The following is a 26,211-nucleotide window of genomic DNA, read 5'->3' as shown; positions in this document are numbered from 1 at the left end:
TATATATATATATATATATATATATAAATATACATATATGTACATATACATATACATATACATATATATATGTATATATATATAATCAAATGTTGTGGTGAGGCTATTAATCTGTATAGAAGAGAGTCCAAACTTGAGTCTATGATCTTAGGGAAGAAACGAAAATCTTCGGTAATGAATCAAGTAGTTAGCCGTGCGGGGCAAACAAATACCATGTCATGTCATACAAAACAAAAGTCAAAAACTTGGCCGTTTAAATAACCCCTTAGGTTGTGTTTGTTCTAATGGAAAGGATGCAGATGATATTGTTTGTAAGGATCAAAACTGGAGTCCTGCAGAGGATTTTGAATCCCTCCTCTCATCCGTCGCACCAAACAACCATAAAGTCTTTGAATTCTATCCTCTAATCCTCTTACAACTATCTTTCCTTCCTTCCACTTTTCTCCGACAACACTTTCCGCCTTATTAGTCAATCTAGTGACGCTAAAATACACAAGATCAGAAGATATTCTAACTTATGAACTACTTTCATTGGGTTTCTCTGAAGTGCCACTTTGGCTTGACCCTTCCCTAAATCTGCTTTCATTGTCTTTACCTACTAACTAGACCTTACTCAGTTAAATAGTGGAGTTTTTGTTTTCAAAGAATTACCAAGTTCCTTATCTTTACTGCAGGAAACTGAAGCACAAAAGGATACATTTGAATCTGTCATGATCGACGAGTACTTAGTGAGATGTTTTAATTTAATTTCACAAACTATATATCTTTGTTAATATGATTATGGTATTTAAAGTGCTGTAGTTTCACTTTATGTCAATAAAGTTATAGTGTACCATTTCACACTTTATATTTTATCTCCTGTTTAAATTTCTTTGGAGAAAAAAGATGTGGATATGCATAGGGGTGCTGTTATACTGTTATTCCAGCACTGGGAGAAAAAAGTGAAAATAGATCATGCAAAAGTCTGAAGAGTTGTTTAAAACACCTAGGTCTGTCTGTGGTATGCGAACCGGATTAATTATAAAAATTTCATTTTTAATTTAAACCTTTTTCACAAATAGTCTTTTTACTTCTGGATATAAACCAATAAATGTATGTCTGAAATATGTATCTTAGTTCAACATACCCTGAATCTCCCAAATTTTAAGTCTTCATTTCCTAGGGATGGGCTCTCACATCATGAATCACCCATATGTTGAGTTTTTCTTAAATGTTTTATCCAAACTCGGATATGTCTGGCTATGGAAGAGGGATTGGTTCCCTTGGATGTTTATAGTTTTTCTTATTTAATCAACACAATAATAATTGGGATGTTTTCGGCCCGTTTGTTTTATATACTCAAATTTAAATTGTTGATTTTGTTAGTGTTTTTCTCTCACAAAAAAATTGAATTTTAAACGTCAGAATCAAGAATTATGGTTTGAGTATGTTTTTCAAACGGGCCCTTAAAATTTTTCTTATTTAAGATAATTGCGATGAGCTAAAAATATTAAATTCGTGTTATTAAGGTGAAAAAATTGTTTTGAATATGGGAAATTTTCAAGAAGACAATTAAAAATATAACATTATTATTTTTCAGTCTATTTATTTGGAGGGTTTAGATGGGTTTGAAGTTTGAACTAACTTTCGGGTTTAAATCCATGTTTAGTTGCATAATATTTTGAACATGAATTTGGGTTTAGGGTTTATTTGAACTCAAAATTGAAAGTTGAACTCAACTTTACCTTAAAGCTTTTAAGAATCTAACCCATTTTATTATTCAAAACTCAACTAAAAGGTTCTCACTAACTATTTCCGCTCACATTTATTAAAAATTTATAATTCTAATAACGTAATTAAATACTGGTTTAAATTTATTTCCTATTTAAATTTTACACTACTAAATCTCAATTTAAAAACTCATATATAAATTTAAACCCATATAATTTGAACTCTGCTAAGCAAGACATGATTACGTTCTACTGACATATGCAGACTCATTGTTGTGCACGTCAACTCTTATGGCAACTTTGTCTACTGCTTTACGTAACAGTGAGTTGTATTAGGTTTACTAATACGTATAATTTCTGATCATTAATAAATGTGAGTCACGTGATAACCTTTTAAACACTTAATAATAAAATAAAAAAAATGACAATTCATATGGTTTGTGAGTTAGTACAACAGTGATCTAACTAATAAAAATATTAAGAGCTCGTTTGGTTGGAATATTCGTTATCGTATTTAAATTATGATTCATGATTCGTTACAGTATTTTTTTTCACAAAAAATAAACATAAATAAAAAATAATTCTAATCTCATAATTTTAATTCATGAATTAAACGGGTTCTAAGTTTACCAACATGCATAATAATACGTCAATGATGGAGTTTGCCATCATTAATATTTATCCACAAGGAAAGAATTTTACTGAAACACGAAGCGACAAAAGCCTTACAACAACAATATTGACAATCATTTCATCCACCCCACCTCAAGTGGGTAATATAATATACAAATTTACACGTTATTCTCTTAAAAAAAAAAATAATTACACATGTTATTCCGATTCTAGTTATGCCTTTTCCACCTATTTTAGAGCATGCATAACTTTCTTATTTGTGTGTATGTGTGTGCGTGTGTGTGTGTATATATATATATACACATGTATTTTATTGATGCCTTTAGCTTTTCCCACACAAAAATCATGCTTCTAAGTTGAGACTTTAATCATCTATAAGTGCAGGCCGTTTACATCGTTGTTTTTAATTTTTAATTTAAGTTGAGATGTGATTTTATGTGAGAGTTTTTTACTGTGTGATTATTTCTGAGAGCTTTTTACTGTAGTAAAACTCAAATTTTAAATTCGAATCGATGAAATGAACGAGAGCGATTTTTAAGTGAACAAAAAAGGCAATTTTCTTCCGATATTTGTGAACAAGAAAAGGCGATTTTTAGCCTATTCCTCTCCGACTTCGCTGCTCAAACCAACATTAAAAAAAAAAAAAAAAAAAAAACACATTTTCGTGGTGAATTTTTCCCACAAAGCAGCTCTTTTCAATGGATCAAAGAGAGAAGTTTTCATAGCCGATGGCTACAAGATGAACAACAAAGTGAAGGAAAGTGCAAGAATGAAAGCGGTAAAGCGGTCAACTGTAGGAGAAGATCATGGCAACATTAATGATTTAGTTGAAGTTTTCATCAAGAATTTCCGCAACCAACTTAAGATTCGGTGTGAAAAATTACGGCCTCGTTCACTTTACGGATTCGAGTTTTCAATTCGAGTTGGGATGTGAGATTTTCTGAGAGTTTTAACTGTAACAGAAAAAATTAGATGTGACATTTTTTAAAAATTTTTAACTGTAAAAACTTAAAACTGAAAACTCAAATCGGTAAAATTAATGAATTACGCAATATCGTCTTCTTAGAATGATTGCGAGTTAACGATGTTCTTAATAACCATAAAACGACAAATGTGATCCAATTTACTTATGTTACACTCTCTCCTAATTGAAGTCCGCTCAATTGAACATAAAAATTGACGTGATGAACAACTCTTTTAATATGAATCAAAAGTAAATTTAACTGTAACTCATTTGAATAATACTTTAAGTTCTCGTATTTGATTATCCATACTTTATTAGACTTGTGTTCAATTTTCTTGTACTCTAATCATCTTTTTTTTTTTTTCTTGAGACAAATAACTATTTTGGTTGGTATACATTTTGGTTGAATATAATCATGAAAGTAAGGTTTCGTTCACTTCGCAGATTTAAATTTTCAATTCGAGTTGAGATGTGACATTTTTTAGAACTTTTAACTATAACAGAAAAAATTAAATATGACATTTTTTGAGAAAACGATAAAAATTTAAAATTAAAAACTCAAATTAATGAAATAAATGATGCCTAAATTTAATAGGAACGGAGCTATATTGAGCTCAGAGGGGGCAGCTGTCCCCTCAACCCAATGGCTCCTATTTTTGCTCCCACAAAATATTTCATTTACCATTTTTTTTAAAATTTCAATTGTACCCCACGTTTTGTCTTTCAATTGTACTTAAATTTTGAACTTAAATTACGAATAAGCTAAAAACAACTATACTACTACGTAAACTTATTTTTATTGGGATTTTAAGTTTTAAAAATAAAATAGATAAAACGAATAAGAAAAGAGAGACAACATTATATATATATATATGGAATTTCTATAATTGTGTTGTAATTTTAACCTGTGGTGTGAGAATTCAAACTCTTACACATTGAAGTATAGCCAAGTATGAGTTTGTCACTGGGCTGTGCTTGGAACTACTTATATAGACTGTTTCTTTTGAATGTAAGATTTGCGGTAACTAAATAAAACTTGATATTATACAACAATGTCCTAATACAACCTAATATCGCATGTTTGTTACACATGTTTCTCATATCATAGTGTGACATTTAAAAGTTTAGAGGGTAAAATGAGGCGCTAAGTATTTTTTTGAGGGCTCAAAATGAAATTAATTTTTAATTTAATTTTATCAAATTACCTTTATTAAAAGTGTCACGTGCACCTCACATGCTCATTCCGTTAATTATTTAATGGTTTTGTGATAGAGGAACTGAAAGTGCAATATTTGTGAAGATCAGGAGCTATTAACATGATACTTGAAAGTTTAGAGGGCAAAGTGAGATAACAAATGTTTCAAATATTGATTGAGAATCAAAATTGAAATCAATCCAATAATAAAATAATAAAAAAAAGAATTTTGCTTGAGAAACAAGAAAGTCAGAGGTGAGATGGAATTCAAGGCCTTCTGGTTTCCCAAGGAAAGACGGCCACAAAATCCTAATTAAGATGCAGATGTTTGGTTCATAAATTAGAATCATGTAATTATAACTATTTTTAATTTACGTGTATTTTTTATGAGATAAAATACTGTAGTGAATTATGAATTATGATTCAAATCATGGTTTGAATTCTCAAACCAAACATCCTAGTGTAATAGCACGAGAACATTGAGAAACACAAGGGAAACTCTAATGCCTAACCCACTATGATTAAAATCTTAAAATTATTGGTAAACAAGCAATGATGCAATGACACATCAGAATCCATGTGATTAACCTGAAAATAATGTTTTGAGACATCAGTCAATTGTGGCTCCATTTGAACCCAATGATAAAATAACATCCACAACGCGTATCCTCCAACTTATTTAGTATAAATAATGAGCATCAGTCTTTCATAAATATTGTAAAATATTACAACTTTTGTGGTGCATCTTTCTCAATATTAGATCCTTTAAAATTATGTTTATGTATAAATATTAATCTCTAGTGGGATACTTTTTATACTCTGCCAGAAGAATAACCTAACAATCTAATTTGTGGATTTGGTTAAGTATAGCATTATTAGGGCATAACTTAAGATATTTAGAGACATTGAATCATCAGGGCATATAATTATTTATGATTAATACTAACTGATCATAAAAGTTAACGAATTTGCATAATAATAATAATAATAATTTAATGATTGAATTGCCATCACCAATGTTTAACCACGAGGAAGAATCAGAATATATATCTGAAACACAAAGCAACAAAAGCCTTGCAAGAAACCAAAAAAGAAAAAAAGAAAAAAAATAACAATAACAATCATTCCCGCCACAATTAAGACCGAGTAGGCAATAAAAATTATAAAACTTAGCGTTTCTCTTTTGTCCAAGCATAACTTTGGCATTGTTTTCAACTTTCTTTGCTGTTTCCTTGCGTTTTCCATGCTTCTAATAACTATAACCTGATCATAATTTATCTATAAATACTAGGTGTTTTGCAAACATCAAAAAGCAACTCCAAAGTCTCTCTCTCCTCTCCGAATTCCCTTCTCAATCCGACACCAACAAGGCTATCTCAGCCGATCGAGAAGTTTCCCGACCAAGCAGCGGCCATGGATCAAAGTAGAGAAGTTTTCAATTCTGGTGGCTACAGGATGAACAACAAAGTGAAGGAAACTGCAAGAAAGGAAGCGGTCAGCAAGAGATCAACCGAGTTGGTAGATGATGACATTAATGACCAAGCTGAAGCTTTCATCAAGAATTTCCGCAACCAGCTCAAGATTCAGCGCGAAGAGTCGCTAAAACGCTTCCACGAGATGATAGCTCGAGGTGTTTAGCCAGAAAGATGGCTCATGTGTGTCTATTGGGTTCTTCTTTTAAAGTTAATAACCATAATTCTTTCCTCTTTGAGGAGTTCTGTAATTCAACATGCTTACTTTGATTCAGAAAGTAATTTGACCATATTCTAAGTCTATTTCTATTCAAGTATGAGCCCAAAAATTCTGTGGACAAAAGATTGACTGCATATTTACTGATTTAAAAAGCATTAAAGTAGAAATATTGTTGATTCTAACAAGACAGATTTAAGGTGACAAAACATGCAACATAAATCAGATTCATAGACAGAAATGAAATCTAAGTATATATTGAATGATCACTGATGATCATGTATATTCACAAAGCATCTCTAATCTAAGGATTACAGACTAACAACACCAAATCATCCGACAATGAACGGCAGACCAACCGCCCTAATCCATTCCCCGGTAACAAGATTTACAAGTATCCACTCGTTTTTCTTTTTTCATAAATGTAAAGAAATGACCTCATGGTTTCGTTGCTGAAACGCAGATCCACCTCCTGTTCTGTTGCCAAAACCAATGACAAAATCATCCTCGCTCGTAAATGAATGAAAGCATCAACAGTTACAACAGGAAATCTCTTACGAGAAATGAGATCGGAGATGTCTAAGAGTTACATGCCTTGCCCTGATCATCTGAACACCGCCGAAACAGATGCTATCGGTCATTCTCATTTTCAGTCTTGCCTTTTGCAAGCATATAAGCAAGAGCAAATCCCACCCCGGCCCTCATGCTTGCAGCACTTGACAGTGCAGAATGTGACTCTTCAAACCACTTCGGCCCGCTATACTCAACCACAAATTAGTGACCAGAGTCCTAAAATGGCCCCTCCCGGCAATATTTTCCCACATCTGAGGGTTACTTTCGACAGGAATATCCGGGCTAGAAACATCAACTAAACTAATACTCATGTTATTACGGATGATGCAGAGCTTCCCATTGAGGGGAACTAGTGCAGCAGCCTCTAATGCCCGCGAGCTGCCTAGATGGAGTTTGCTATCTATAAATTTGTTCCACGAGTCTGTGGATCTATCATAAACCCTAAGCTTGCACCCATCCCGGCAGTCCAAGGCATATAGTTGGCCGTTCATAGAGATACACGGGTTGCGCCAACCAGCAACCATCCCATCACTAATTGGGGTCCAGGTGTTGGTTTCAGGAGAGTAAGATTCACTCATTACCTCGCGATGAGAACCGAGACCCTTGAGAAACCACATTCCATTATGGACAACCCCGATGAAGGGTACCATAGCTGTGCTCATATCAGAAATAAAGCTCCACCGGTTTCTGTTGGGGTCATAAACTTCGGCAGAACGAAGTGTCCGTTGGATTCCTTCACACTCCCCACCAGCCACATATAGACAGTTGTTGATGACACAAGAACCAAAGAAATGGCGTTTCCGAAGCATGTCCGGTGCCCTATGCCATTTGTTTGTGCGAGCGCTATAGAAAATAACCCGTCTCATGGATCCCCTCAGTGGATCTTTTCCTCCAAATAAGTATAAGTGGCAACCACTAAGGACAGCACAGCCAAAACCTAGTGCTTCGGAATACTCTGCAGGGACCGGCGGAAGCGGCTGCCAAATATGATAAGTCGGATCATATGCATGCCACGAGATCCTCCCATCACGGTCTCGCTTGATGACATAAACCCACTCTTCAGCCATTCCAAGACTTTTCCTAAGAGAATAAAAGAAATTTCCAGCCAGGAGACGGTACCATCTCTTGCAAACAAGACGGAGTTTTCTATGTTCAACACGAGGAACTCTAATAAGGCAGGCAATTGCCAGGTCGTCCGGTAGGCCCGGCAGGAGGGGTGGCTGGATGCGGGTCCTTTCTCGACGCGAGTTTTTGCCCTTGTGTGCGTTGGGATTGATGTCAGGCTGGATGCAAAGTTTTGATCCAGGGACAAACTTTCTTGCCCCTGCAACTGTCTTTAACCCAGCATCTACTTTGCAGTAACATGACACAGAATCAACCTACAAAACTTTCCAGGTTAGAAACTGCAAGGAACATCAAGATTCACTGACCAAATATTATTATTTTTTTCTCCTTGAAAAAAAAATCTACAAACAAATTTGAGAACAAGTTAAGCAATGAGAGGGGTCTTTGGCTAAGAGCCTCTACCGGATAGAAAGAAGTGATAATAAGAAGCCAATGCCAATGTAAATGGAAAAAGTTTGGATAAAGAACTAAAACTCATCAAACATCATAGCCTTCCTAATCTTCTATTACCAAATAGAGAGAGATAGTGGCTTTTCTTTCATTCGATCCGTTGATATGCTATCTAGTAAAAATAAAAGGCGATAAAAAAGAACCATTCAGTCTCGATTCTCTCAAAACTAAGTCCATCACCTTCTGAAGGCCGGGCATAGTAAGGTAAAATACAACAGAAAGAAACTAGACACGTAGAAGGGAAAACGTTGAACTTGCTCAAATCATTATTACCATACAAAAGCATCAGCCTCTTTTCCGCTTACTTCATCACCCATGAAATACTCTGGAATTTTTTGGTTATTTCCAACTTCCAACCAAAGTTTTAACAAACAAAAAAGAAAATTAGTAAAATTTTTGCTAAAAGATAAGCGAAAAATTGGTTTCAATTGCACATATTGTTTTGGATACACATTTTGACATCCAACCTTTATCACAAGAATGTGAATTTCAGCGCATCATCACAAAGCACTGCATCTGTAAGACTCGTGATTATACATATTGATATATAGATAAACTAGAAACAAAGGTGATGAGGAACGAGATATATATGTAATTAGGAATTAAGGATATATACTTATCTATTAGGATTATTTAGGTTTATTTTAAGTTTTATCAAATTGTTATGTTTATGTTGAGCCTATCTTATTATTACTGTCTATTCGTCTACAAATAGACCTAGTGGTTGTATTTTAAATTCCCAACCTTCATTTTGAATATTGAGAACTCAAATTTCCTCTCAATTGTTCTTCTTTTCTGTCTTAGCATCTTTCTTTCTCTCTTCTCCATATGTGATATGCCAGGCATCAAAAGGTGATATTAGGAAAGAATAAGAACATCATGAATAGCACCCGAGTTTTTCACTACAAGTTGACTCCTAATTAGCTTTTATTGTAAAGGAAAAAAAAGGTCATTATTGCCATCATGTCCTCATCCTCTTCATTACTTTAGAAACGCGAGGTCCTACTGATAAAAAGAAAGAAGCTGACCCAATTCTACTCCAAGAATGTTCCCAATTTTCACTCCTAGTCCCACGCTCGCCATTACAAGCCCAATGACGCACAACCCATTGGCTCTACAAGATCCTAAGTGGTAGGGTTACAAAGTATCGAACTCTGTACATAGAAGAATGAAAGATATCCTAACCGCCGCTGTACTCTATCAGCAGAGGCATTTCATAGTGTTGACCACATTACTACGCAACACAAATTCATTGTAACAAACCAAAATCACCCGTCCTATCTTTTCAAATTCATACTCTCAGCAGACCCACTAACAGGAACTGTGTTAGAAAAATGACTATGGCTGCTCCACGATCAAATCCCAACTCTAAGAACCAATATGACAAAATGCAGTTGTTCATGCATAAAAATGACACCAAATTGAGTGTGTTCCGGAAAGAAAAATCCTATGCGAATTCCAATTATCCAAAAAAAAAAAGGGAAAAAAAAAAGCTATTTTGAACACGAACTTAGCAATAATCTGGGATTTCCATAAAGTAATGTGTTAAAGAAAAAAAAAGTCTTCAACATACATACTAAGAGTCCGAAATTTCTACTCAAAAGGCAGTCCTGAACATAAAAATGCATCTGGATAACTCCATAAGCTCATGAAAACATAACCAAGAAAGGAAAATTTGCATGGCATTGAGAACAAACAGACAAACAAGTAAAGCCTTCCTAAAGAAAAAAGTAACTACGAGCTGATCAAACAAACAAACTTCCAATATCTGCCAAAATTAAGCACAATTGAACCAAAATTCCATCTGGGTATCTCTAGAAATTCATGAATTTGAGAGAAAACAAAACAAAAAAATTGCCCAAGAAAGAAAAGGAAAAAGGGTCAGATAGAGGGAGATCGGTTGGACTAACCAATGGAGCTTGGACTCGGAAGCCTCTTTGGCTTTGAGGATTAGGAGTAGAAGAAGAGCGTTCACCACTTAGCTCCATAATAATAAGCTCATATAAAAACACACAAGATTCAGATCGCCAGCTTTTTTCTTCAATTTCTCTCACTCTGATCCTTCAAAGTTCAAACTGGAAAAAAAAAAAATTGTCTTTTTTTGTTTCAACAAATAAACAATAGCTCTGTAATGCAAAGAAAGAAGAAAAAAAGGTAAGGCTTTCTTTGTTGGAATAATAGCAAACAAACAACAAACGACATTTACACTAACAACAACCAAAAGGTCTCTCTCTCTTCAAAGTAGTCTTTCTCTCTCTCTACCTTCTCAAAGAGTACAGCTGGACGCTTCACCAACTTCAGATTTTCTTAAGTGGGTTTAGATTGAAAAACTGCAATAGTAAAATATACAGGCTCTTTCACTTCACAGAATAAATTTTTAATTTAAGTTAAAATATAATATTTTTTAAAAATTTTTTTATTGTAATAAAAAAAGTTAGATGTAACATTTTTTAAGAATTTTTTACTATAAAAATTTTAAATTAAAAACTCATATCGATAAAATAAATGAGGTAATATATATATAAATATTAGAATTATCTCTGATCCGGGTACATATATATTTTAAAAATATGTATATTTTTTTTTATTAAAATATATATAATATGAGAGAGACACTTATAATTTATTTAAATATTTATATACATGTTTTAAAAAAAATATACATATACCGTTTTAATCCAATATCATATTAGAGACTTTACTTATAAAATATTATGTAACAACATACTATAAATAAATATTTATTTTCACGTTAAAAAAAATATTTTCTTTGCAGTAAATATTTTTAGGCAGAGACTCAAGTCCTTTGTGATGCAAGAAAGAAAGAAAGAAATAAATAAATTTAAAAAACTTAAAGAGAGACGAATATTACATCTTCACTATTTATGACGTCATTATTTTTTTAAATTAATGTTATGTTATATTTTGGTTATATTACCTATAATCATCTATTATTTAGAGTTTTTTTAATAGGTCCTGAAAGATTGAATTATTAATTCTATTTTTAACTGTTAAATTTAGACAAAAAAATGATATGTTCTGTATACTTTATTCAATAGTTTAAAACCATCAACTAGTAAGTAGGCTTACCAAAAAAAAAAAAAAAAAAACACCTTATTTCTAGACCATGTACTTATGTTGTGTCATATTTGTTAATAGTCTATGACTCAGACTCGAGACATTGGAGGCAGGGGTATAAGTGTGAAATATTGTTAGATCAAAATCTAACTAAATCCTCTACTAGAAATATAAGAGAAAAAGAGAGAAATAGACCAAGACTTGAGATGAATTAAAATTAATAGGCCAATAATTTACATAAGTTAATAAATAAGCTAAATTATTGTTTTCGTCCATAACTTGTTTAGTTATGAACCATAACTTGACAAGTTATTGTCCATAATTCACGGTTTTTATTCATAATTTATCTGGTTATGAACCATAACTTGATAAGGTTGTCCATAACTTATCTGGTTATGAACCATAACTTGATAAGTTATGACCTATTAATTTCTATAACTAAAAATTGATCTATATACTTATTTAAACTTTTCATATCGGTATATTTTCTACTATTTCCTGAAATATAATTACTTACTATTTAGAGATATTATTTTTATATTAATATAGTTAATTTTTTTAATTGTAAAATTTCATGGACAGAGGCTTTTAGGGAATTCTTCGTACTATTTATGGGTCAAGCCCATTTGGAGGGTTACGGACAGAGTCAAGGACACGAGCGGCTATCAATTTTGGAGAAATAGTAGAAAATATGCGAATATGAAAAGTTTAAGAAAGTATATAGGTTAATTTTTAGTTATAGAAATTAATAAATCATAACTTGTTAAGTTATGATTTATAATCAGATTAGTTATGAATAAATTTATCAAATTATAATTTATAGTCAGATAAATTATGGACAAAAATCGTGATTTATAGACAATAACTTGTCAAGTTATGGTTTATAACCAGATAAATTATGGACGAAAACAGTAATTTAGCCTATTTATTAACTTATGTAAACTATTGACTTATTAATTTTAATTCATCTCAAATTTTGACATATTTTCCTCTTTCTCCCTAAATTTTGCTTCTTTCTAATACCCACTTTATTAAAAAAAAAAAAAAAGTAAAGTAATAACAATATAATAAAATCTTTCTTTTTTTTTTTGTAAGTACCATATAAAATCTCCTTTTAAAAATTTCAGATCTATTACTTCTCAATTAATTTTATTTATCTGAACTTTTTCTTTAAATGAACCTATAACTTATCAAATTCGTTATTTTCAGCTCTTGTTTATATATATATATATATATATATATTTTTTTTTTCCGTTAATGATTTGAAGATATTCATTCGTCTCACTTTCACTCTTAACATTCAATTTCAAAATCAATCTATCACGACGTTTCTAAAATATAGAATTTTATCCACCTATTAATAAACTCTCTATTTTCATCATGAGAATATTACATAAGAGGGTTTTAAGAGAGAAAAAAAAAGAGTGAACATGTATTATTGTGTTTCAAAGAAAAAGGGAATGCATATATTAGATAATTTTACCGTGAGGTGTGTTATTTTGTTCTATTTATAGAGCATTTTTTTAAAAAAAAAAAAAACTTTTTGATTAACTTTTAACGGTTTAGTGTTGGTAGTATTGATAAAGAGCCCATTTAGTTTATTAATTTAAATTTTTAATTTAAATTGAGATATAATTTTATGTAAAATTTTTTTATTATAATAAAAATATTAAATATAATTATTTTTAAAATTTTTTTACTATAATAAAATTTAAATTTTAAATTTGAATCGATAAAATGAAGAGAGGAAAGTTAACAATGATAATTTTCCTGGATTATTTAAATCTACTTTTCTAAAACGCTACGTCGTTTTTTCAGAATACCCTTCTTCTCCAGCACGAAACCTGTAGAGAGCGGGCAAGCTTCTATAAGTAAGCTTTCTCTAAACGTATTACCCATTTCTCCAATCTTCTTTCTTCTCAAACTCGTTTTGGTTTGTCGTTACTTTTTTTATGAATATTATTACTTTCTTAATTAATTTTGCCTTCTTCTCTGTAAAAACCCTAGACTAAACTCACTGACATCTCATATTTTCTTTTTAATTTTCTCCAGGCTTTTAACTTCTAATCCAATCCAATCCAATCCAAGCAAGGAAAGATGTTTCTTACCAGGTGAATAATAATTCTGTTTCCTCTTGCTTTTGTTGTTTGTTTGTATTTTCCATCAAATGTTTTAAAAGAACAATTTTTTTTTTTAAAGGACGGAGTATGACAGAGGAGTGAACACATTCTCTCCAGAAGGACGACTGTTTCAGGTCGAGTATGCCATTGAAGCCATTAAGGTATCTTCTTACTCTTTTTGTCTGAATTCAAACAACACTTGTAATTTTAGCAATTTTATGTCTTTTTTGTTTCTAATGTCAATTGTTCCTTTTTTCTGTTTCTGGGTTCTTACATTTTTATTGAAATATTCTATAATCTATAATAAATAAAATAAAATAATTTTGTCAGCTGGGTTCTACTGCAATTGGGCTGAAGACAAAGGAAGGCGTGGTGCTCGCAGTGGAGAAGCGAATCACTTCTCCCCTCCTCGTATGGAATTCGGAATTTCTTACCTTTGATTGTTGCTCTTCTACTTTTTCATATATATATGTGTGTGTGTGTGTGTGTATTGTTGATGATCTCTGTTATGTTGAAATTTCAGGAACCGAGCAGCGTTGAGAAAATCATGGAAATCGACGGCCACATCGGATGCGCCATGAGTGGATTAATCGCTGATGCTCGTACGCTCGTTGAACACGCTCGAGTCGAAACTCAGGTTGCTTTTATACTTTTCATTGGGAATTACAGTGTGGCAGGAAATCATGGCATTTGATAACTGATTTTTTTTTTCCATGTCCAATCTTTTGTTTTGCAGAATCATAGGTTCTCCTATGGTGAGCCGATGACTGTTGAGTCCACAACGCAGGCTCTTTGCGATCTGGCCCTACGATTCGGTGAGGGTGATGAAGAATCCATGGTATTAAACTAATCTATTCACTATTATTCCATCAAATTATTAATCAAGGTTAGCTAAAGTGTTGATCCAGTTTTTATGTCTGTTATTGAGTATTGTAGCAGTTCCACTGAGCTTTTGTTCCCTTTAGGCTTAGGTTCTACTGGGATTTATCTAGTAGAAAATCTGTTCCTGGTTTATTCAGCCATTTCACCAATCATTTAAACATATCTTTTGGCGCGTTTTTATACTTGTGGCTCACGAGTGTTGAATGAGTGGTGTATGTTCATTAAAAAGGAATTGAACATTTGATTTCGACTGAGCAAATATGTGTGAATTTTGGCGTCCTATTGCATCTCTTTGTTAAAATAACAGCACAAACAAACAGATAATGCCACTATGATCTTCTCACAATGCAATTTCTGAGTTTTATCTTTTGAGAATCCAGGTTGCCTCCAGCATCACCTATCTTTTCAGTGACAAATTTTAGTTCACCGTCATATTGTAGGAATCTTCAAGTGTTGAAAATTTTTATGAAGTGAAAAAAAAAAAAAAAAATCATGGCGACCAGATTTTCGATTAAGCAACTTCATATTTTTGTTTGTGTGTGCATCCAAATTTGGGTACATGCTATTTCTATGCTGTTTCTTTGCACTTGAATAGTGGCCACTTTTGCAGTGGAATGCATATCAAGTTCAAGTCCTTATACCCATCCCATGTACTACATTCCATTTAGCTATTTAAAGACATTTCATGGCCTTCAGCGTTCCGATGCTCTTTTGTTTAAGAAGATTTGAAATATATTTGCACTCTTGTCTACTCAACAAAAAAAAAAAAAGATATCTTGATTTCTAATATTCAATCTTGGAACCATTCAGATACACTTTCTAATCTATTGAATTTTCATACGCAGTCGAGACCATTTGGAGTCTCTCTTTTGATTGCTGGCCATGATGAGAACGGCCCCAGCTTGTAAGTGTTGGTATTCTTTTCATTTTTCTGTCTTCTCTAGCAGTGTTTGTATTGTGTGCAAAATTTTCGGCCGTCTGTGTACATATAACATCAGTTTGGAACTGGAAGCAGAATATGACTTGTAATATAATCGTAAAGAAATTCAAAATTTAGATGTGAGCTTTTACTAATGATGGGTGGTTTGAACTTTTGAACGTTTTCAAGTTTCAATCTAAACACTGTAGGCTAAGTAGTTCAGTCTGATCTAGGCCTGGATTATTGGCTTCAACTTGAGGTATGAACTCTTAAATCTCTTTAAGAACACAGGAAGAGAAAAGAAAAGACGAAACTATGTTCTTAAATAATCCAACTTTAAGTGAGGAAGATATGGGACGCTGCTTATTTTTAGGTTTTTGTTGGACTATATGGTTAGGAAGGAATAAGTGGATTTTCAAAGACGTGTAAAGAAATGTCAGTGATTTGTACATAGAAGTCTTTAGTTTCACTTTCATTGTGAGAAGATAAAGCTTTTGTCATTTCAGTTTTCAGATTTGGTTAGGTACTGGCAATATCCTACTGTAGATCATATATGTTTTTCTTTTGGTCTCTGGGTTTTTTCTTTTTGAAGTAAAATGCTTATGGGTTAAGGGTTAGTCTCTGTTTTTTCCTCCCTGAAGATGCTAAAACGTTCACTTGCAGATACCATACAGATCCATCCGGCACGTTTTGGCAATGCAACGCGAAAGCTATAGGTTCGGGGTCTGAAGGAGCAGACAGCTCTCTGCAAGAGCAATACAACAAGGTATCTTTGTTTCTTCATCCTTCATTCTTACCATGTCTGTGTACTGGGTTTTGCTAAAGGGAAAACCAAAAAAGTATCCCTTGTGTTTCATCGATATACTACAGATACTTCCAGGCTCCAAGTATTAACTAAAGACAAAAGTCTCTTTTTTTTTTTTTTAAGATCAAAGATATCGACTCTTTAATTGTTCAAATTTTGAAAATGCCGAAAGCACCTTCGATAATCTATATTCAAGCATTACCTTATTATATGAGTACGAGGTTGTTTGGTGGAGAAGATACATGGGGAAAGAGAGGAAAAATGAGGTATGAGTATGAGGTGTCCGTGGGCCCCACCCTTGTTAGCTCATCTGGAAGTGAACAGAGTTTTGGGGGAGGAAGATGAGACTCAAGGTGAATGAAAGGAATCTACTGTTTTGCCCTTCTTCTGAAGTCAGGCTGCAAGGGCCATGACCTCTTAAAAAAAAAAAAAAGTTAGTGGCAAGAGGATAATTATATTATACAAATAAAAGTCTTTCCCCTCACTTTTACCCCCAATTCCAAGCAAAGGAGAGTATTCTATTTTCTTTCCATCCCATTTCACCATACAACGTTACAGAAAAACAATTTCCTTTCTTTTTTCTTTCCATATAATTTTCTTTCACATTTTGTCTTTCCTTCCCGTATTCCATCTCTTCTACTTATGCATTAAGAAGAGATTCTCTTACACACACATTAATGATAACTAACACGCCCTTAATCTATAGCATTTAGCAGTGTTCAATTGAATGCAGACGCAATTATCACTTGTCTAGTTTGAAATTTTCTTTAAATCTTTGGACAGAATATGACATGTGGCAAAACCAAAAGTCTTTTGTAAAAGAAGATTATATAGGTCGATCTGGATCGAAATAAAGTCAGATAGAAAATGGGTGCAGAGAACCTTGAAACAAAACATATGCTGCAATAATGAACAAACGAAACTAAGCCATGCTACCAAAATGAATGGTTATTTTAACTAAACATTTATGGATGACTTTGACAAATGATTCCAATTTGGATTATATTCAAGTTCAACTTTTTTGCTATAGTGTTTCCTCTCACATAAAAAAATTTAAGTTGTGATTTGAGATGTGTAAAGAACGCACTAATTTCTCTCTTGCTATGTCATGCAGAAGCAAGATTCATAATTATAACTTTATTCTGCTTCGTGTAATAAATTGCGAAAATAAGTGATGAATATTTATTTTCGCAGGACCTAACTCTGAAGGAAGCTGAGACTATAGCTCTTTCTATTCTGAAACAAGTTATGGAAGAGAAGGTAAATCACTAGATCAAGCATTAACTCTATTGATCCCTTGCTTTTTTTTTTTTTTTTTTAAATTTGTTTCAATGGCCTTGAGTTATTGAGTTTGATTGGGTTTTTGTGTGGGTTACCTTACAGGTGACACCAAACAATGTTGATATTGCAAAAGTGGCTCCGACATATCATTTGTACACCCCTTCTGAGGTTGAAGCCGTCATCAGTCGCCTATAAGTCCCACCGGATTACCATGAGTGATTCACGCCGCTGAATTCCTATCAAAGCCATTCTCGTCTTTGTTTCTATTAACTGCTGGTAATTAAGATCTCCATTTGTTTGTGATGGCATTTAACAAGAAGTGATATGTTATGGCAGATTTTTAGAAGTGATCGACTTTTGGATAGTTGGAAAAAGCATAAATGAAAGAATGCAATTTGTCTTTTTACTTTTCTTGTTTGGAATGATGGGGGAAAAGAAAATGGGTGAATATTTGAATGATTGCTTAACCAATTTTTTAATAATTGGTTTGAAAATGAAAACAGAGATAATTTGACTCTATACAAGTAGTAACAATGTTTTCTCCATAAATCCTGGCAATTTCAGATGGATTTGAAAAGATGGGTTCTTTTTAGTTCTTGCACTATATACTATTTTCACTTCAAAATTCTCCAAGTATTTTCTTTCCTTCCACTGTTTTCCTCTACCAAACATGGTGAAAGTAAGGTCGTGTTTGAAATTGATTTCGTTTTTATTTTTTACATTTTTTGAGAAAAAAAATAAAAACGTTTTTAAAACGGTGTTTGGCGCAATAAAGATAAAAAACGGAAATGAAAACGATTTTTTAGTTTAGTGTAAAATGAGAAAGAAATGAAAAACGACTTTAGTCGTTTTTTATTTTTTGTTTTCGTTTTCTCATTTTTCGAGTAGAGAGAAAAAAAGAGACATTAATGAGTTTTTTTTACACAAAAAATAATTTCTTGATAAAATTATCAAACGCATTTTTAAAAATATTTTTTGTCTGAGATTGAAAATGTTTTCATTTTTATTTTCATAAATAAAATAAAATCATTTTAAAACGAGTTCTAAACACGCTTTAAGTTTTCATATCTTGAAGTTATGCATGGATTGCCTTTCAAGCTCTTGAAAAGCATGGGGTCTTTCATATCTTAGGGGTTTTTATTTTATTTTATTATTATTATTTTTTTAATTCGATTCACTTCTTTTTAAAAGCCTTTTGTAGTTTGCTTGGTTTGACTTAAAATAAATATGAGAATTCATGCCAATTATGAGCTTCTGGGGTGTTTTTCTTTTTGTTTGCGCAAACATATCAAGTAAATTCAACAGTAACGTATTTAGTACTGTATTTAATTTTACTTTAAACTAAGGATTAATTACAAAAACTCTTCTTAAACTATACTACTTATAATGCTTTGCTCTTAATCTTTAAAACGTAAAAGCTATTCACCTTGAATAATGAAATGTTAACAAAAAACTCATTCCGTTAGATTTTGTAATGAAAATTCAAATTTAATTTGTTATTTTGGAGTATTTTGTTAGTTTATGGTTTAAAATTTAATTTGAATTTAAAACTAATTTAAAATTGAACTTTTAATTATGATACATCCGTTATTGATTGAATGTAAGTTAAAAATTTTATGAATCTTTTTTCGTAGAATAAAAAGTTTTATGAAGATTTTTTTTAATATTTAAATTTGTTTAAATTCAAATTAAATTCTAAACCAAGAATTATCAAAATACTCTCAAAATAGCAAATTAAATGCTAATTTCAGTTAAAAACCTAAATTAAATGCTAATTTTAGTTAAAAACCTAACGGATGGGTTTTTTCGTTAATATTTCATTGTTTAAGGAGAACATATGTTACGTTTTAAAGATCATGAGGTAAAGTGTTACAAAAGGTATGATTCAGGGGAAATTTTTATGATTAATCCTTTAACTAGTGAGTGAGAAGCTAATATCTTTTAAATTCTTTATCTAGTAGTATTGAATATCAAAAACGGTCTTCTGGCTTCTCCTAGTTTAAGTAAAAATCAAGCAGCTAAACTATACCATAAACTCCCTTGTAACCTTTTGAAGCCAATACTACGTAGTTGTGATTCTAAATAGTTATATTGACTTAAAACAAATATGATACTAAGTATAACAACTACAAGAAAAATATATTTGAAGATCATCTTTCTACAAGGGCTTTCAAGAAAACCACCGTAAAAAGTAGACCATAGATTGTGGCGCAAAAAAAGAGTTGTTTTACCGAAGATTTAACGAAATCCTGATATTTTATTGTCGTTAGAGTGACTTTTTTGCCGGCTGTTTTCAAGAAATTAGTCATAAAATCCGTCGCAGCGGGCTATTTATGCCTTTTTTATAGCAGTTGAAAACGTCATAAATTCTCATGACGTTTCTTAACTCGCGATTTTACTACGATTTTCAAAATGGTCGTGAAATCTCTTCATGACCATGTTTAATTCTCGCTGCACCTTTTTCCGGTAGTGATCCTGCTCGGTTCAAGAAAAATAGGAAAACTATACAGTTACAATATGAATAAATGTAAAGATCTGTCAGACAATTAATGGTTGTACCTCACTGGCTTGCACGAGTGATGAAAAACTAAAGCAAAAATAATATAGAGGCGATTAAGGAAGGAACATATCTCACTTCTCGTTGTCGTATTGCTACAAGTTTGTAGCGAGACAACTATGTTAGAAATCAATAATTTGGTAAAAATTATCGCCTAAAAATTAAAAATATTTATGTTAGATTATTAAGAATTAATAAATTTGTAAGCGGAAATGTACTTGAATTTATAACGATTAATTTATCTCTAGAGTCGTGCAGTTCGTCTTCCAGATCAACACGTTTTCTTAGAGAATCCTTTAACTTTCTCTCTGTACTCTCTCTGATGATGAGATGCCAGAAGAAATAGAATGTAACATGCGATCTGGGAACTATAACTGCTATATATAGATAATTTCTCTGTTATCTTTTAGTATTTTTATTTTAGCCCATCATAAAAATAGAAATTACCCTTAAATTTTTACATATTAAAGGCCCACACCCTATTAGATACATTAAAGTCTAAAATACCTAAACCTTAATAGATCACTTTTAATTGGACTTAATCTTATATGATAACCCGTAACACATAATTATTCACATATAATCATAACACTAGATTAAGGATCCAACAAACCAGAGAATAAAGACGACATGCTTCTTTATAACTAAAGGCAAACTGGAGAATAAAGAATGACTTTTCCTCTTTAACGAACATCTAAAAACTTTTGAAGAATTAAAGAAAAAGAATTCGATACTTGTCTTCAACGTTGTGCAATATGTTAGGAAGATGCTACTTAAAGTGCGTGTATTGTTGCCTTATTGATAGTTGCTGGAAACTGTGTATTGTTGCCTCAGACAATTTCTCAAAGATAACCATCAAACCATGGAGGTCGTTTCTGGCGTAGCTGTGGAAGTGTTGAAGACGGTAGCTAGTTTTGCCGACGAAAAGATTAGCTTGGCATGGGGCATGAAAGACGACCTAGAGAAGCTTGAGGAGACCATGTCCACTCTCGAAGCTGTGCTCTTAGATGCCGAGGAGCAGCAGCAAGAAAACAAAGAAATAGAAGTCTGGTTGAGGCGGCTTAAGGATGTCTTCCTTGATGCTTGGGACGTGCTGGATGAATATGAGTGTGAACTGCTCAGAAGAGAAGTGGTGAAGAGACATGGACGCATTGATAGAAAGGTACGTCGTTTCTTCTCGCGCTCCAATCCACTTGCGTTCTGCTTGAGCATTGGTAATCAAATTAAGGCGATAAGGCAAAAGTTAGATGATGTTGCCAAAGATAAGAGTAATTTCCATCTAAAAGAACATCATCAGGATGCAAGGCAAGTGCGGAGGGAGATGGAATCTTCCTTTGTAAGGCCTTCGGAAGTTATTGGTAGAGAAAGTGACAGAGATAAGATCGTGAAGTTATTGATGCAAAAAGACAACAATAATAGTATCTCTGTTATACCGATAATAGGAGTTGGGGGTCTAGGAAAGACTGCGCTTGCCAAGTTAGTGTACAATGATGACAAAGTTACTGAGAAGTTTTATCCAAAACTGTGGGTGTGTGTGCAACAAGATTTTAATGTCACTGAACTGACAAGAAAACTTCTTATATCTTCTATCAGTGCAACTAATACCGTACATCAATCATTGAAACAAACAAGGGATATTAGTAATTTGTCTGTAGATCAGTTGCAATTGTTCTTGCGAAGCATTTTAAAGGACAAAAAGGTTTTGCTTGTACTGGATGACGTATGGAATGAAGATCGCGGTAAGTGGAATGAGGTGAGAGATTTGCTGTCGGCAGTTTGCGCTATGGGGAGCAAAGTCATAGTCACAACACGCAATACTCAAGTAGCATCAATCATGGGCACAACTCGGACACATCATTTGGAATGTCTCTCTGAGGAGGATTCTCTGTCTTTATTTTTCAAATATGCATTTGTAGATGAACAAGAGGCTGCACGATTTCCAAAACTAAGAGATATTGGCAAGCAAATTGTACAAAAGTGTGGAGGGCTTCCTTTGGCATTGAAGACTTTGGGGAGCGTGCTTTGCTCAAAAACAGATGATGGTGAATGGATATATGTGAGGGATAGCGAGATATGGAAGTTGAGACGAGAGCAAAATGATCCTATTTTATCTGCACTGAAATTAAGCTACAGTACAATGTCTCCGTCCTTAAAGCAATGTTTTGCTTATTGTTCTCTTGTTCCAAAGAACTTTAGAGCGAGTGACTTGTACATGATCAGGATATGGATGGCATTGGGCATCATTCACTCGAGTGGGAAAGTATTGGGAAATTGCATTTCAAAGAGCTTTGCGGCGGATCTTTCTTTCAATATCTTGACGATGCCGAGCAAAAGTTCAATTTATTTCAGCGTTTTGAAATGCACGATTTAGTTCATGATCTTGCAACTTCAATCATCCGACATGAGTTTTCTGAAATAGATTCCAACTCTACAACTGCCCCGAATGAGAGAGTGCGGCATTTGAGGATACTGTTGAAGGATGGCCATGATCAAAGCATCATAATGATCTTGCAGAAATTACAAAAAGTGCGGAGTATTTTTGTTGCTAAAGAAATGGGTGAAGAGCCTAATATTGAGGAGTCCTTCCTTTCCACATGCATCTCAAGACTCAAATACTCGCGACTGTTGCATTTATATGGTTTATGTTTTGAGGTGCTGCCAAGTTCAATTGGTGCTCTCAAGCATTTGAGGTATCTGAACTTAAGTGGAAACAAAAAGATCAAAAAACTGCCCAATTCAATTTGCAAGCTGCAAAGTTTGCAAACTCTGTACCTCCATAGGTGTTCAGAGCTTGAGGAGTTACCAAGAGATATAAGAAACTTGGTCAGTCTCAGAACTCTCTCTATAACCACAAAAGAGACCTGTCTTTCGGAGAATGGAATTGGATGCTTGAGATCTCTTCGATTTTTGTTGATTACTGAATGTAGAAATTTGAGATCTTTGCCGCAAGATATGAGATGTTGTACCACATTACGTAGTCTTTTTGTAGGTGAAAGTGAGCAACTTGAGTTGGCGAGTGGACCCGATGAAGTAATCAACTACCAGTTGAGTCTTCAAGCATTGATGATTTATAAATTGCCACAGACGACAGCTTTACCCGAGTGGCTACAAGGCGCTGCTGACACTCTGCAACATTTTTTTTTCAATTTTGCCAAACCTTGAGACGCTTGCCGGAGTGGTTGCCAAACCTCACAACACTTGAGACGCTCTCGATTATTGATTGTCCGAATTTGTCTTCTTTGCCTGAGGGGATGGAGCGGCTCACATCCCTAACACGTTTGGAAATTAAAGGTTGCGATGCATTGGAGAAGAGATGCAAACGTGACATTGGTGAGGATTGGCCAAAGATTTCTCATGTTCCACGTTGTTTTATTGGTTTCGAATCTAATGAGGACTAGGTACGTTTTATTTTCTATTGTTTCTAATCAGATAAACCTGTTCTTCATTATCTCAACCGCCCATAAAAAATAATAATAATAAACCTGTTGCTTTTGTCCACGACTTCCTTCAGTCCACTGCAGCAGTCCATCGTCGGAGTCTTGGCGTGGCCTCCGACGTAAGGCAAGCACGTCGCCAGTCCCACAAGCTTGCCCGCGCATTCTGCTCTGTCTTGCTCTAGGTTTGCCCCAACTATTACTATCAAAGCCAAACCCAACGATATTGTGTATCCAACTGCTAAACTTGAAGCCATTATAACTAGCTAGCTAGAATTAATTCCTTCTTTTGTTTCAGGACCTTAGATGGAAAGAAAGAGAGATCGGAAGGAATCTATAAATTAAAAGAACATTGTAGAATTGTGAAAATAATTTATCAACTTATTCAACATGCTGATTATATATATATATATATCATTATTTTGATTTAATTAGATTTGCTTATTTAAGAGACTAAGATAGAAATAAATCAGAATTTCAGAAATGACTAAAGCATATATTAGACAAGATCACTTTTGGGGGACGGGAATCAAAGGCCATGTATACATGCAAAATCCGCAATAAATGAAGAGTGTACTATATAGACAATAAGGTTGTAGAAAAGTGGTCAATGAGTATATTATATTACATATTGTCTATAGTCCCAATCAAAGTTTTAAACTTTGTTGTGTTGGGGAGGGTTTGTGACACATTGTAAGGGGAATATGAGACATGATCATGCAAAATGCAAAGGGAATAGCAAAAAACAACCCAAAATCATTATGAAAAGAAATCCAAATATCATAATTTGAAAAACCAATTGAAATGCCCTTTTGAGTTGCTCAGTCCAATATTTTGAGTAATATTCGAATCCGACCCATGACCCTAGAGAACCTCAACATTCCGTTATGATGGATGTTATGGATTACGTGCAAATTGGTCAGTTGGCTTGGTCCTAGTGGTCGCGCAATTGGTCTTGAGCTGGGTTGGAGCCTAGTTAGTTGACTTAATCGAACACTTAATGCTTAGGTGGGTCGACCAAACAATTTTCCTTAGATCCACTCGGACCGTGGGCTAGATTGGCCCATTCCATCATTTCAGTGGGTCAGACCATGCTATTAAATTGAGGCTTTTGAAATAAATAGTTTTTGTTCCTCTGTTTTTAACTGTTTATTTTTGGGAAATAGTAGAAAATAAGTGAATATGAAAAGCTTAAGAAAGTATATAGGTCAATTTTTAGTTATATAAATTAATAGGTCATAACTTGTTAAGTTATGGTTCATAACCAGATAAATTATGGATAAACTTGTAAAGTTATGATTTATAACCAGACAAATTATGGACAATTATGGATAATAACTTGTCAAGTTATGGTTCATAACCAGATAAGTTATGAACGAAAACAGTAATTTGGCCTATTTATTAACTTACATAAATTATTGGCCTATTAATTTTAATTCATCTCAAGTCTTGGCCTATTTCTCTCTTTCTCCCTTTATTTTTGGACAAAATGTAACATAGAGATTACTTGTAAAAGTGTTAAAAATGGATAAAATGGTGAATAGAGTGTGGACCATTTGATTTACGTGTTTAAACTTATAATTCTGATTTTGTTATAATATTTTCTTTCATACAAAATTTAAATTAAAAAAAGTTTTCATTAATGAGTTATTTCACAAAATTTAAATTTAAAATTATTGACTTAAACACACGAACTAAATGAGCTTTATACGTATAAAATAGATTGAGAGTAAAAATAAGAGAGAGAATAAAAATAAAGTCATGATTAAAGTGTAGCAAGAAGTTTCCTTTTGGCATTGAGGGCATCAAACCATCAAATACGGGGAAATAAATCACATCAAACATAAAGGGCCACATCACGTGGATTAATGTAAAACGATAGTAAATAAGTAGCCAAACCATCTCTAATACTCCCATATTCTTAGTATGATTCCATCTCTTTCCCTTTCCACCGTCACTTCTCACTAGAGCTGACAATTTAGGCCGGGCTAGACGGGCCGACCTGAAGCTTGTTACTGTGGGCCTGGCCGGGCCCGGCTCGAATCTGTACAAGCCCGAGCCTGACCCGGCCCTAGTGTAGGGCCGGGTTGGACCGTAATTCCAGGCCCGCAGGCGGCCCGAGCCCGGCCCAGAGAACCCGAATAGCCCGGTCCGAGCCCGGCCCGAAATGGCCCAAAAGCTTTTTTTTTTTTTTTTTTTTTTTTTTGCCCAACGGTAATATGAAGTAAATATGAATTCAAGACTCACTGCCTCACAGCAGTGAGTCTTGAGGCCTCAGGTAGATTTTTTTTTTAAATTATCCGGTCTTGGAAATGTTCTTTCTCATATCAGTGGCCAGTTGAACATAAATTATACTTCACAGGTTGTTAACACACGCGAGAAGTTGTTTGAGATTTATGCAATTTACGAGAATAAGTTCGGTAACTTGACAACTCAACAAACGCAACAAGATCAACCGGCCTGCTCAAAAAAGAAGTTTTGAAATTTTATATCTTCTCATCGTGGTGGCTCTAGTTCATAATCAACTGTGACTCCGAGTGTCATGCCACCACCATTAACACCAACGGCGACACAATATAGGGAGCTCAACAGATACCTTGAGACAGAATTCTCGGTGATAGATGGTGCTGATAATAATGACAATTTCTAAATTTTGGCATGGTGGAGGCTACAAGGTGTAAGATTTCCAATACTTTCAATATTAGCACGTGATATCTTGACTATTCCAGTATCAACGGTGTCTTCAGAATCTGCCTTTAGCACAGTTAGGAGGATAATTGAAGAAAGAAGGACTTCG

The 26,211-nt window shown here is 33.5% G+C and overlaps 4 protein-coding genes across 5 annotated transcripts in view; 3 read left to right on the top strand and 1 right to left on the bottom strand.

The window, feature by feature from the left end:
• LOC21399737 overlaps nucleotides 1–884 on the top strand; it is a 3,227-nt gene extending 2,343 nt beyond the window's left edge. Inside the window, exon 2 of the mRNA XM_010102833.2 lies at nucleotides 675–884. The gene's annotated coding sequence lies outside the window, so the exon portion shown is untranslated. The remainder of the gene's footprint in view (nucleotides 1–674) is intronic.
• Nucleotides 885–6,476: 5,592 nt separating this feature from the next.
• On the bottom strand, nucleotides 6,477–10,426 carry LOC21399735 (F-box/kelch-repeat protein At1g55270). Its single transcript, XM_010102831.2, has 2 exons — nucleotides 10,249–10,426; nucleotides 6,477–8,142 (listed from the first exon to the last, which is right to left on the bottom strand). The coding sequence occupies exons 1-2, from the start codon at nucleotides 10,324–10,326 to the stop codon at nucleotides 6,892–6,894; spliced, it is 1,329 nt and encodes a 442-aa protein (XP_010101133.1). The 5' UTR covers nucleotides 10,327–10,426; the 3' UTR covers nucleotides 6,477–6,891.
• A 2,842-nt stretch (nucleotides 10,427–13,268) lies between these two features.
• On the top strand, nucleotides 13,269–17,829 carry LOC112092456 (proteasome subunit alpha type-5). 2 transcript variants are annotated; one of them, XM_024168676.1, is made up of 10 exons: nucleotides 13,269–13,287; nucleotides 13,469–13,527; nucleotides 13,616–13,697; nucleotides 13,867–13,947; nucleotides 14,060–14,173; nucleotides 14,273–14,374; nucleotides 15,264–15,322; nucleotides 16,001–16,103; nucleotides 17,337–17,402; nucleotides 17,526–17,829. In XM_024168676.1, the coding sequence occupies exons 2-10, from the start codon at nucleotides 13,514–13,516 to the stop codon at nucleotides 17,616–17,618; spliced, it is 714 nt and encodes a 237-aa protein (XP_024024444.1). In that variant the 5' UTR covers nucleotides 13,269–13,287; nucleotides 13,469–13,513; the 3' UTR covers nucleotides 17,619–17,829. The 2 variants fall into 2 exon arrangements, with proteins under 2 accessions (XP_024024444.1, XP_024024443.1); XM_024168675.1 differs by lacking the exon at nucleotides 13,269–13,287 and adding an exon at nucleotides 13,325–13,349.
• A 3,013-nt stretch (nucleotides 17,830–20,842) lies between these two features.
• Nucleotides 20,843–22,958, top strand: LOC112092458 (putative disease resistance protein RGA3). The gene is made up of 3 exons (XM_024168683.1): nucleotides 20,843–22,313; nucleotides 22,400–22,803; nucleotides 22,908–22,958. Exons 1-3 carry the CDS (start codon nucleotides 20,843–20,845, stop codon nucleotides 22,956–22,958), a joined length of 1,926 nt encoding a protein of 641 aa, XP_024024451.1.
• The last annotated feature ends 3,253 nt before the right edge of the window (nucleotides 22,959–26,211 follow it).

This window comes from Morus notabilis, unplaced genomic scaffold (genome assembly GCF_000414095.1).
Source record: "Morus notabilis unplaced genomic scaffold, ASM41409v2 Scaffold1285, whole genome shotgun sequence".
Taxonomy (NCBI): domain Eukaryota; kingdom Viridiplantae; phylum Streptophyta; class Magnoliopsida; order Rosales; family Moraceae; genus Morus; species Morus notabilis.
Note: the sequence above shows the minus strand (reverse complement) of the source record. Positions and strands in the feature narration are given on the sequence as shown.

What these genes read in the sequence shown, in the direction of transcription:
- LOC112092456 (XM_024168676.1), top strand. An exon ending in AGGGTGATGAAGAATCCATG is followed by an intron (nt 14,375 to 15,263) that starts GTATTAAACTAA and finishes TTTCATACGCAG; the next exon opens with TCGAGACCATTTGGAGTCTC. An exon ending in TGCAAGAGCAATACAACAAG is followed by an intron (nt 16,104 to 17,336) that starts GTATCTTTGTTT and finishes TTATTTTCGCAG; the next exon opens with GACCTAACTCTGAAGGAAGC.
- LOC112092458 (XM_024168683.1), top strand. Translation starts at nt 20,843, where the DNA reads ATGGAGGTCGTTTCTGGCGTAGCTGTGGAAGTGTTGAAGACGGTAGCT. An exon ending in CTTGACGATGCCGAGCAAAA is followed by an intron (nt 22,314 to 22,399) that starts GTTCAATTTATT and finishes TTTCTGAAATAG; the next exon opens with ATTCCAACTCTACAACTGCC. An exon ending in CAAGAGATATAAGAAACTTG is followed by an intron (nt 22,804 to 22,907) that starts GTCAGTCTCAGA and finishes TACTGAATGTAG; the next exon opens with AAATTTGAGATCTTTGCCGC.
- LOC21399735 (XM_010102831.2), bottom strand. Translation starts at nt 10,326, where the DNA reads ATGGAGCTAAGTGGTGAACGCTCTTCTTCTACTCCTAATCCTCAAAGC. An exon ending in TCCGAGTCCAAGCTCCATTG is followed by an intron (nt 8,143 to 10,248) that starts GTTAGTCCAACC and finishes AAAGTTTTGTAG; the next exon opens with GTTGATTCTGTGTCATGTTA.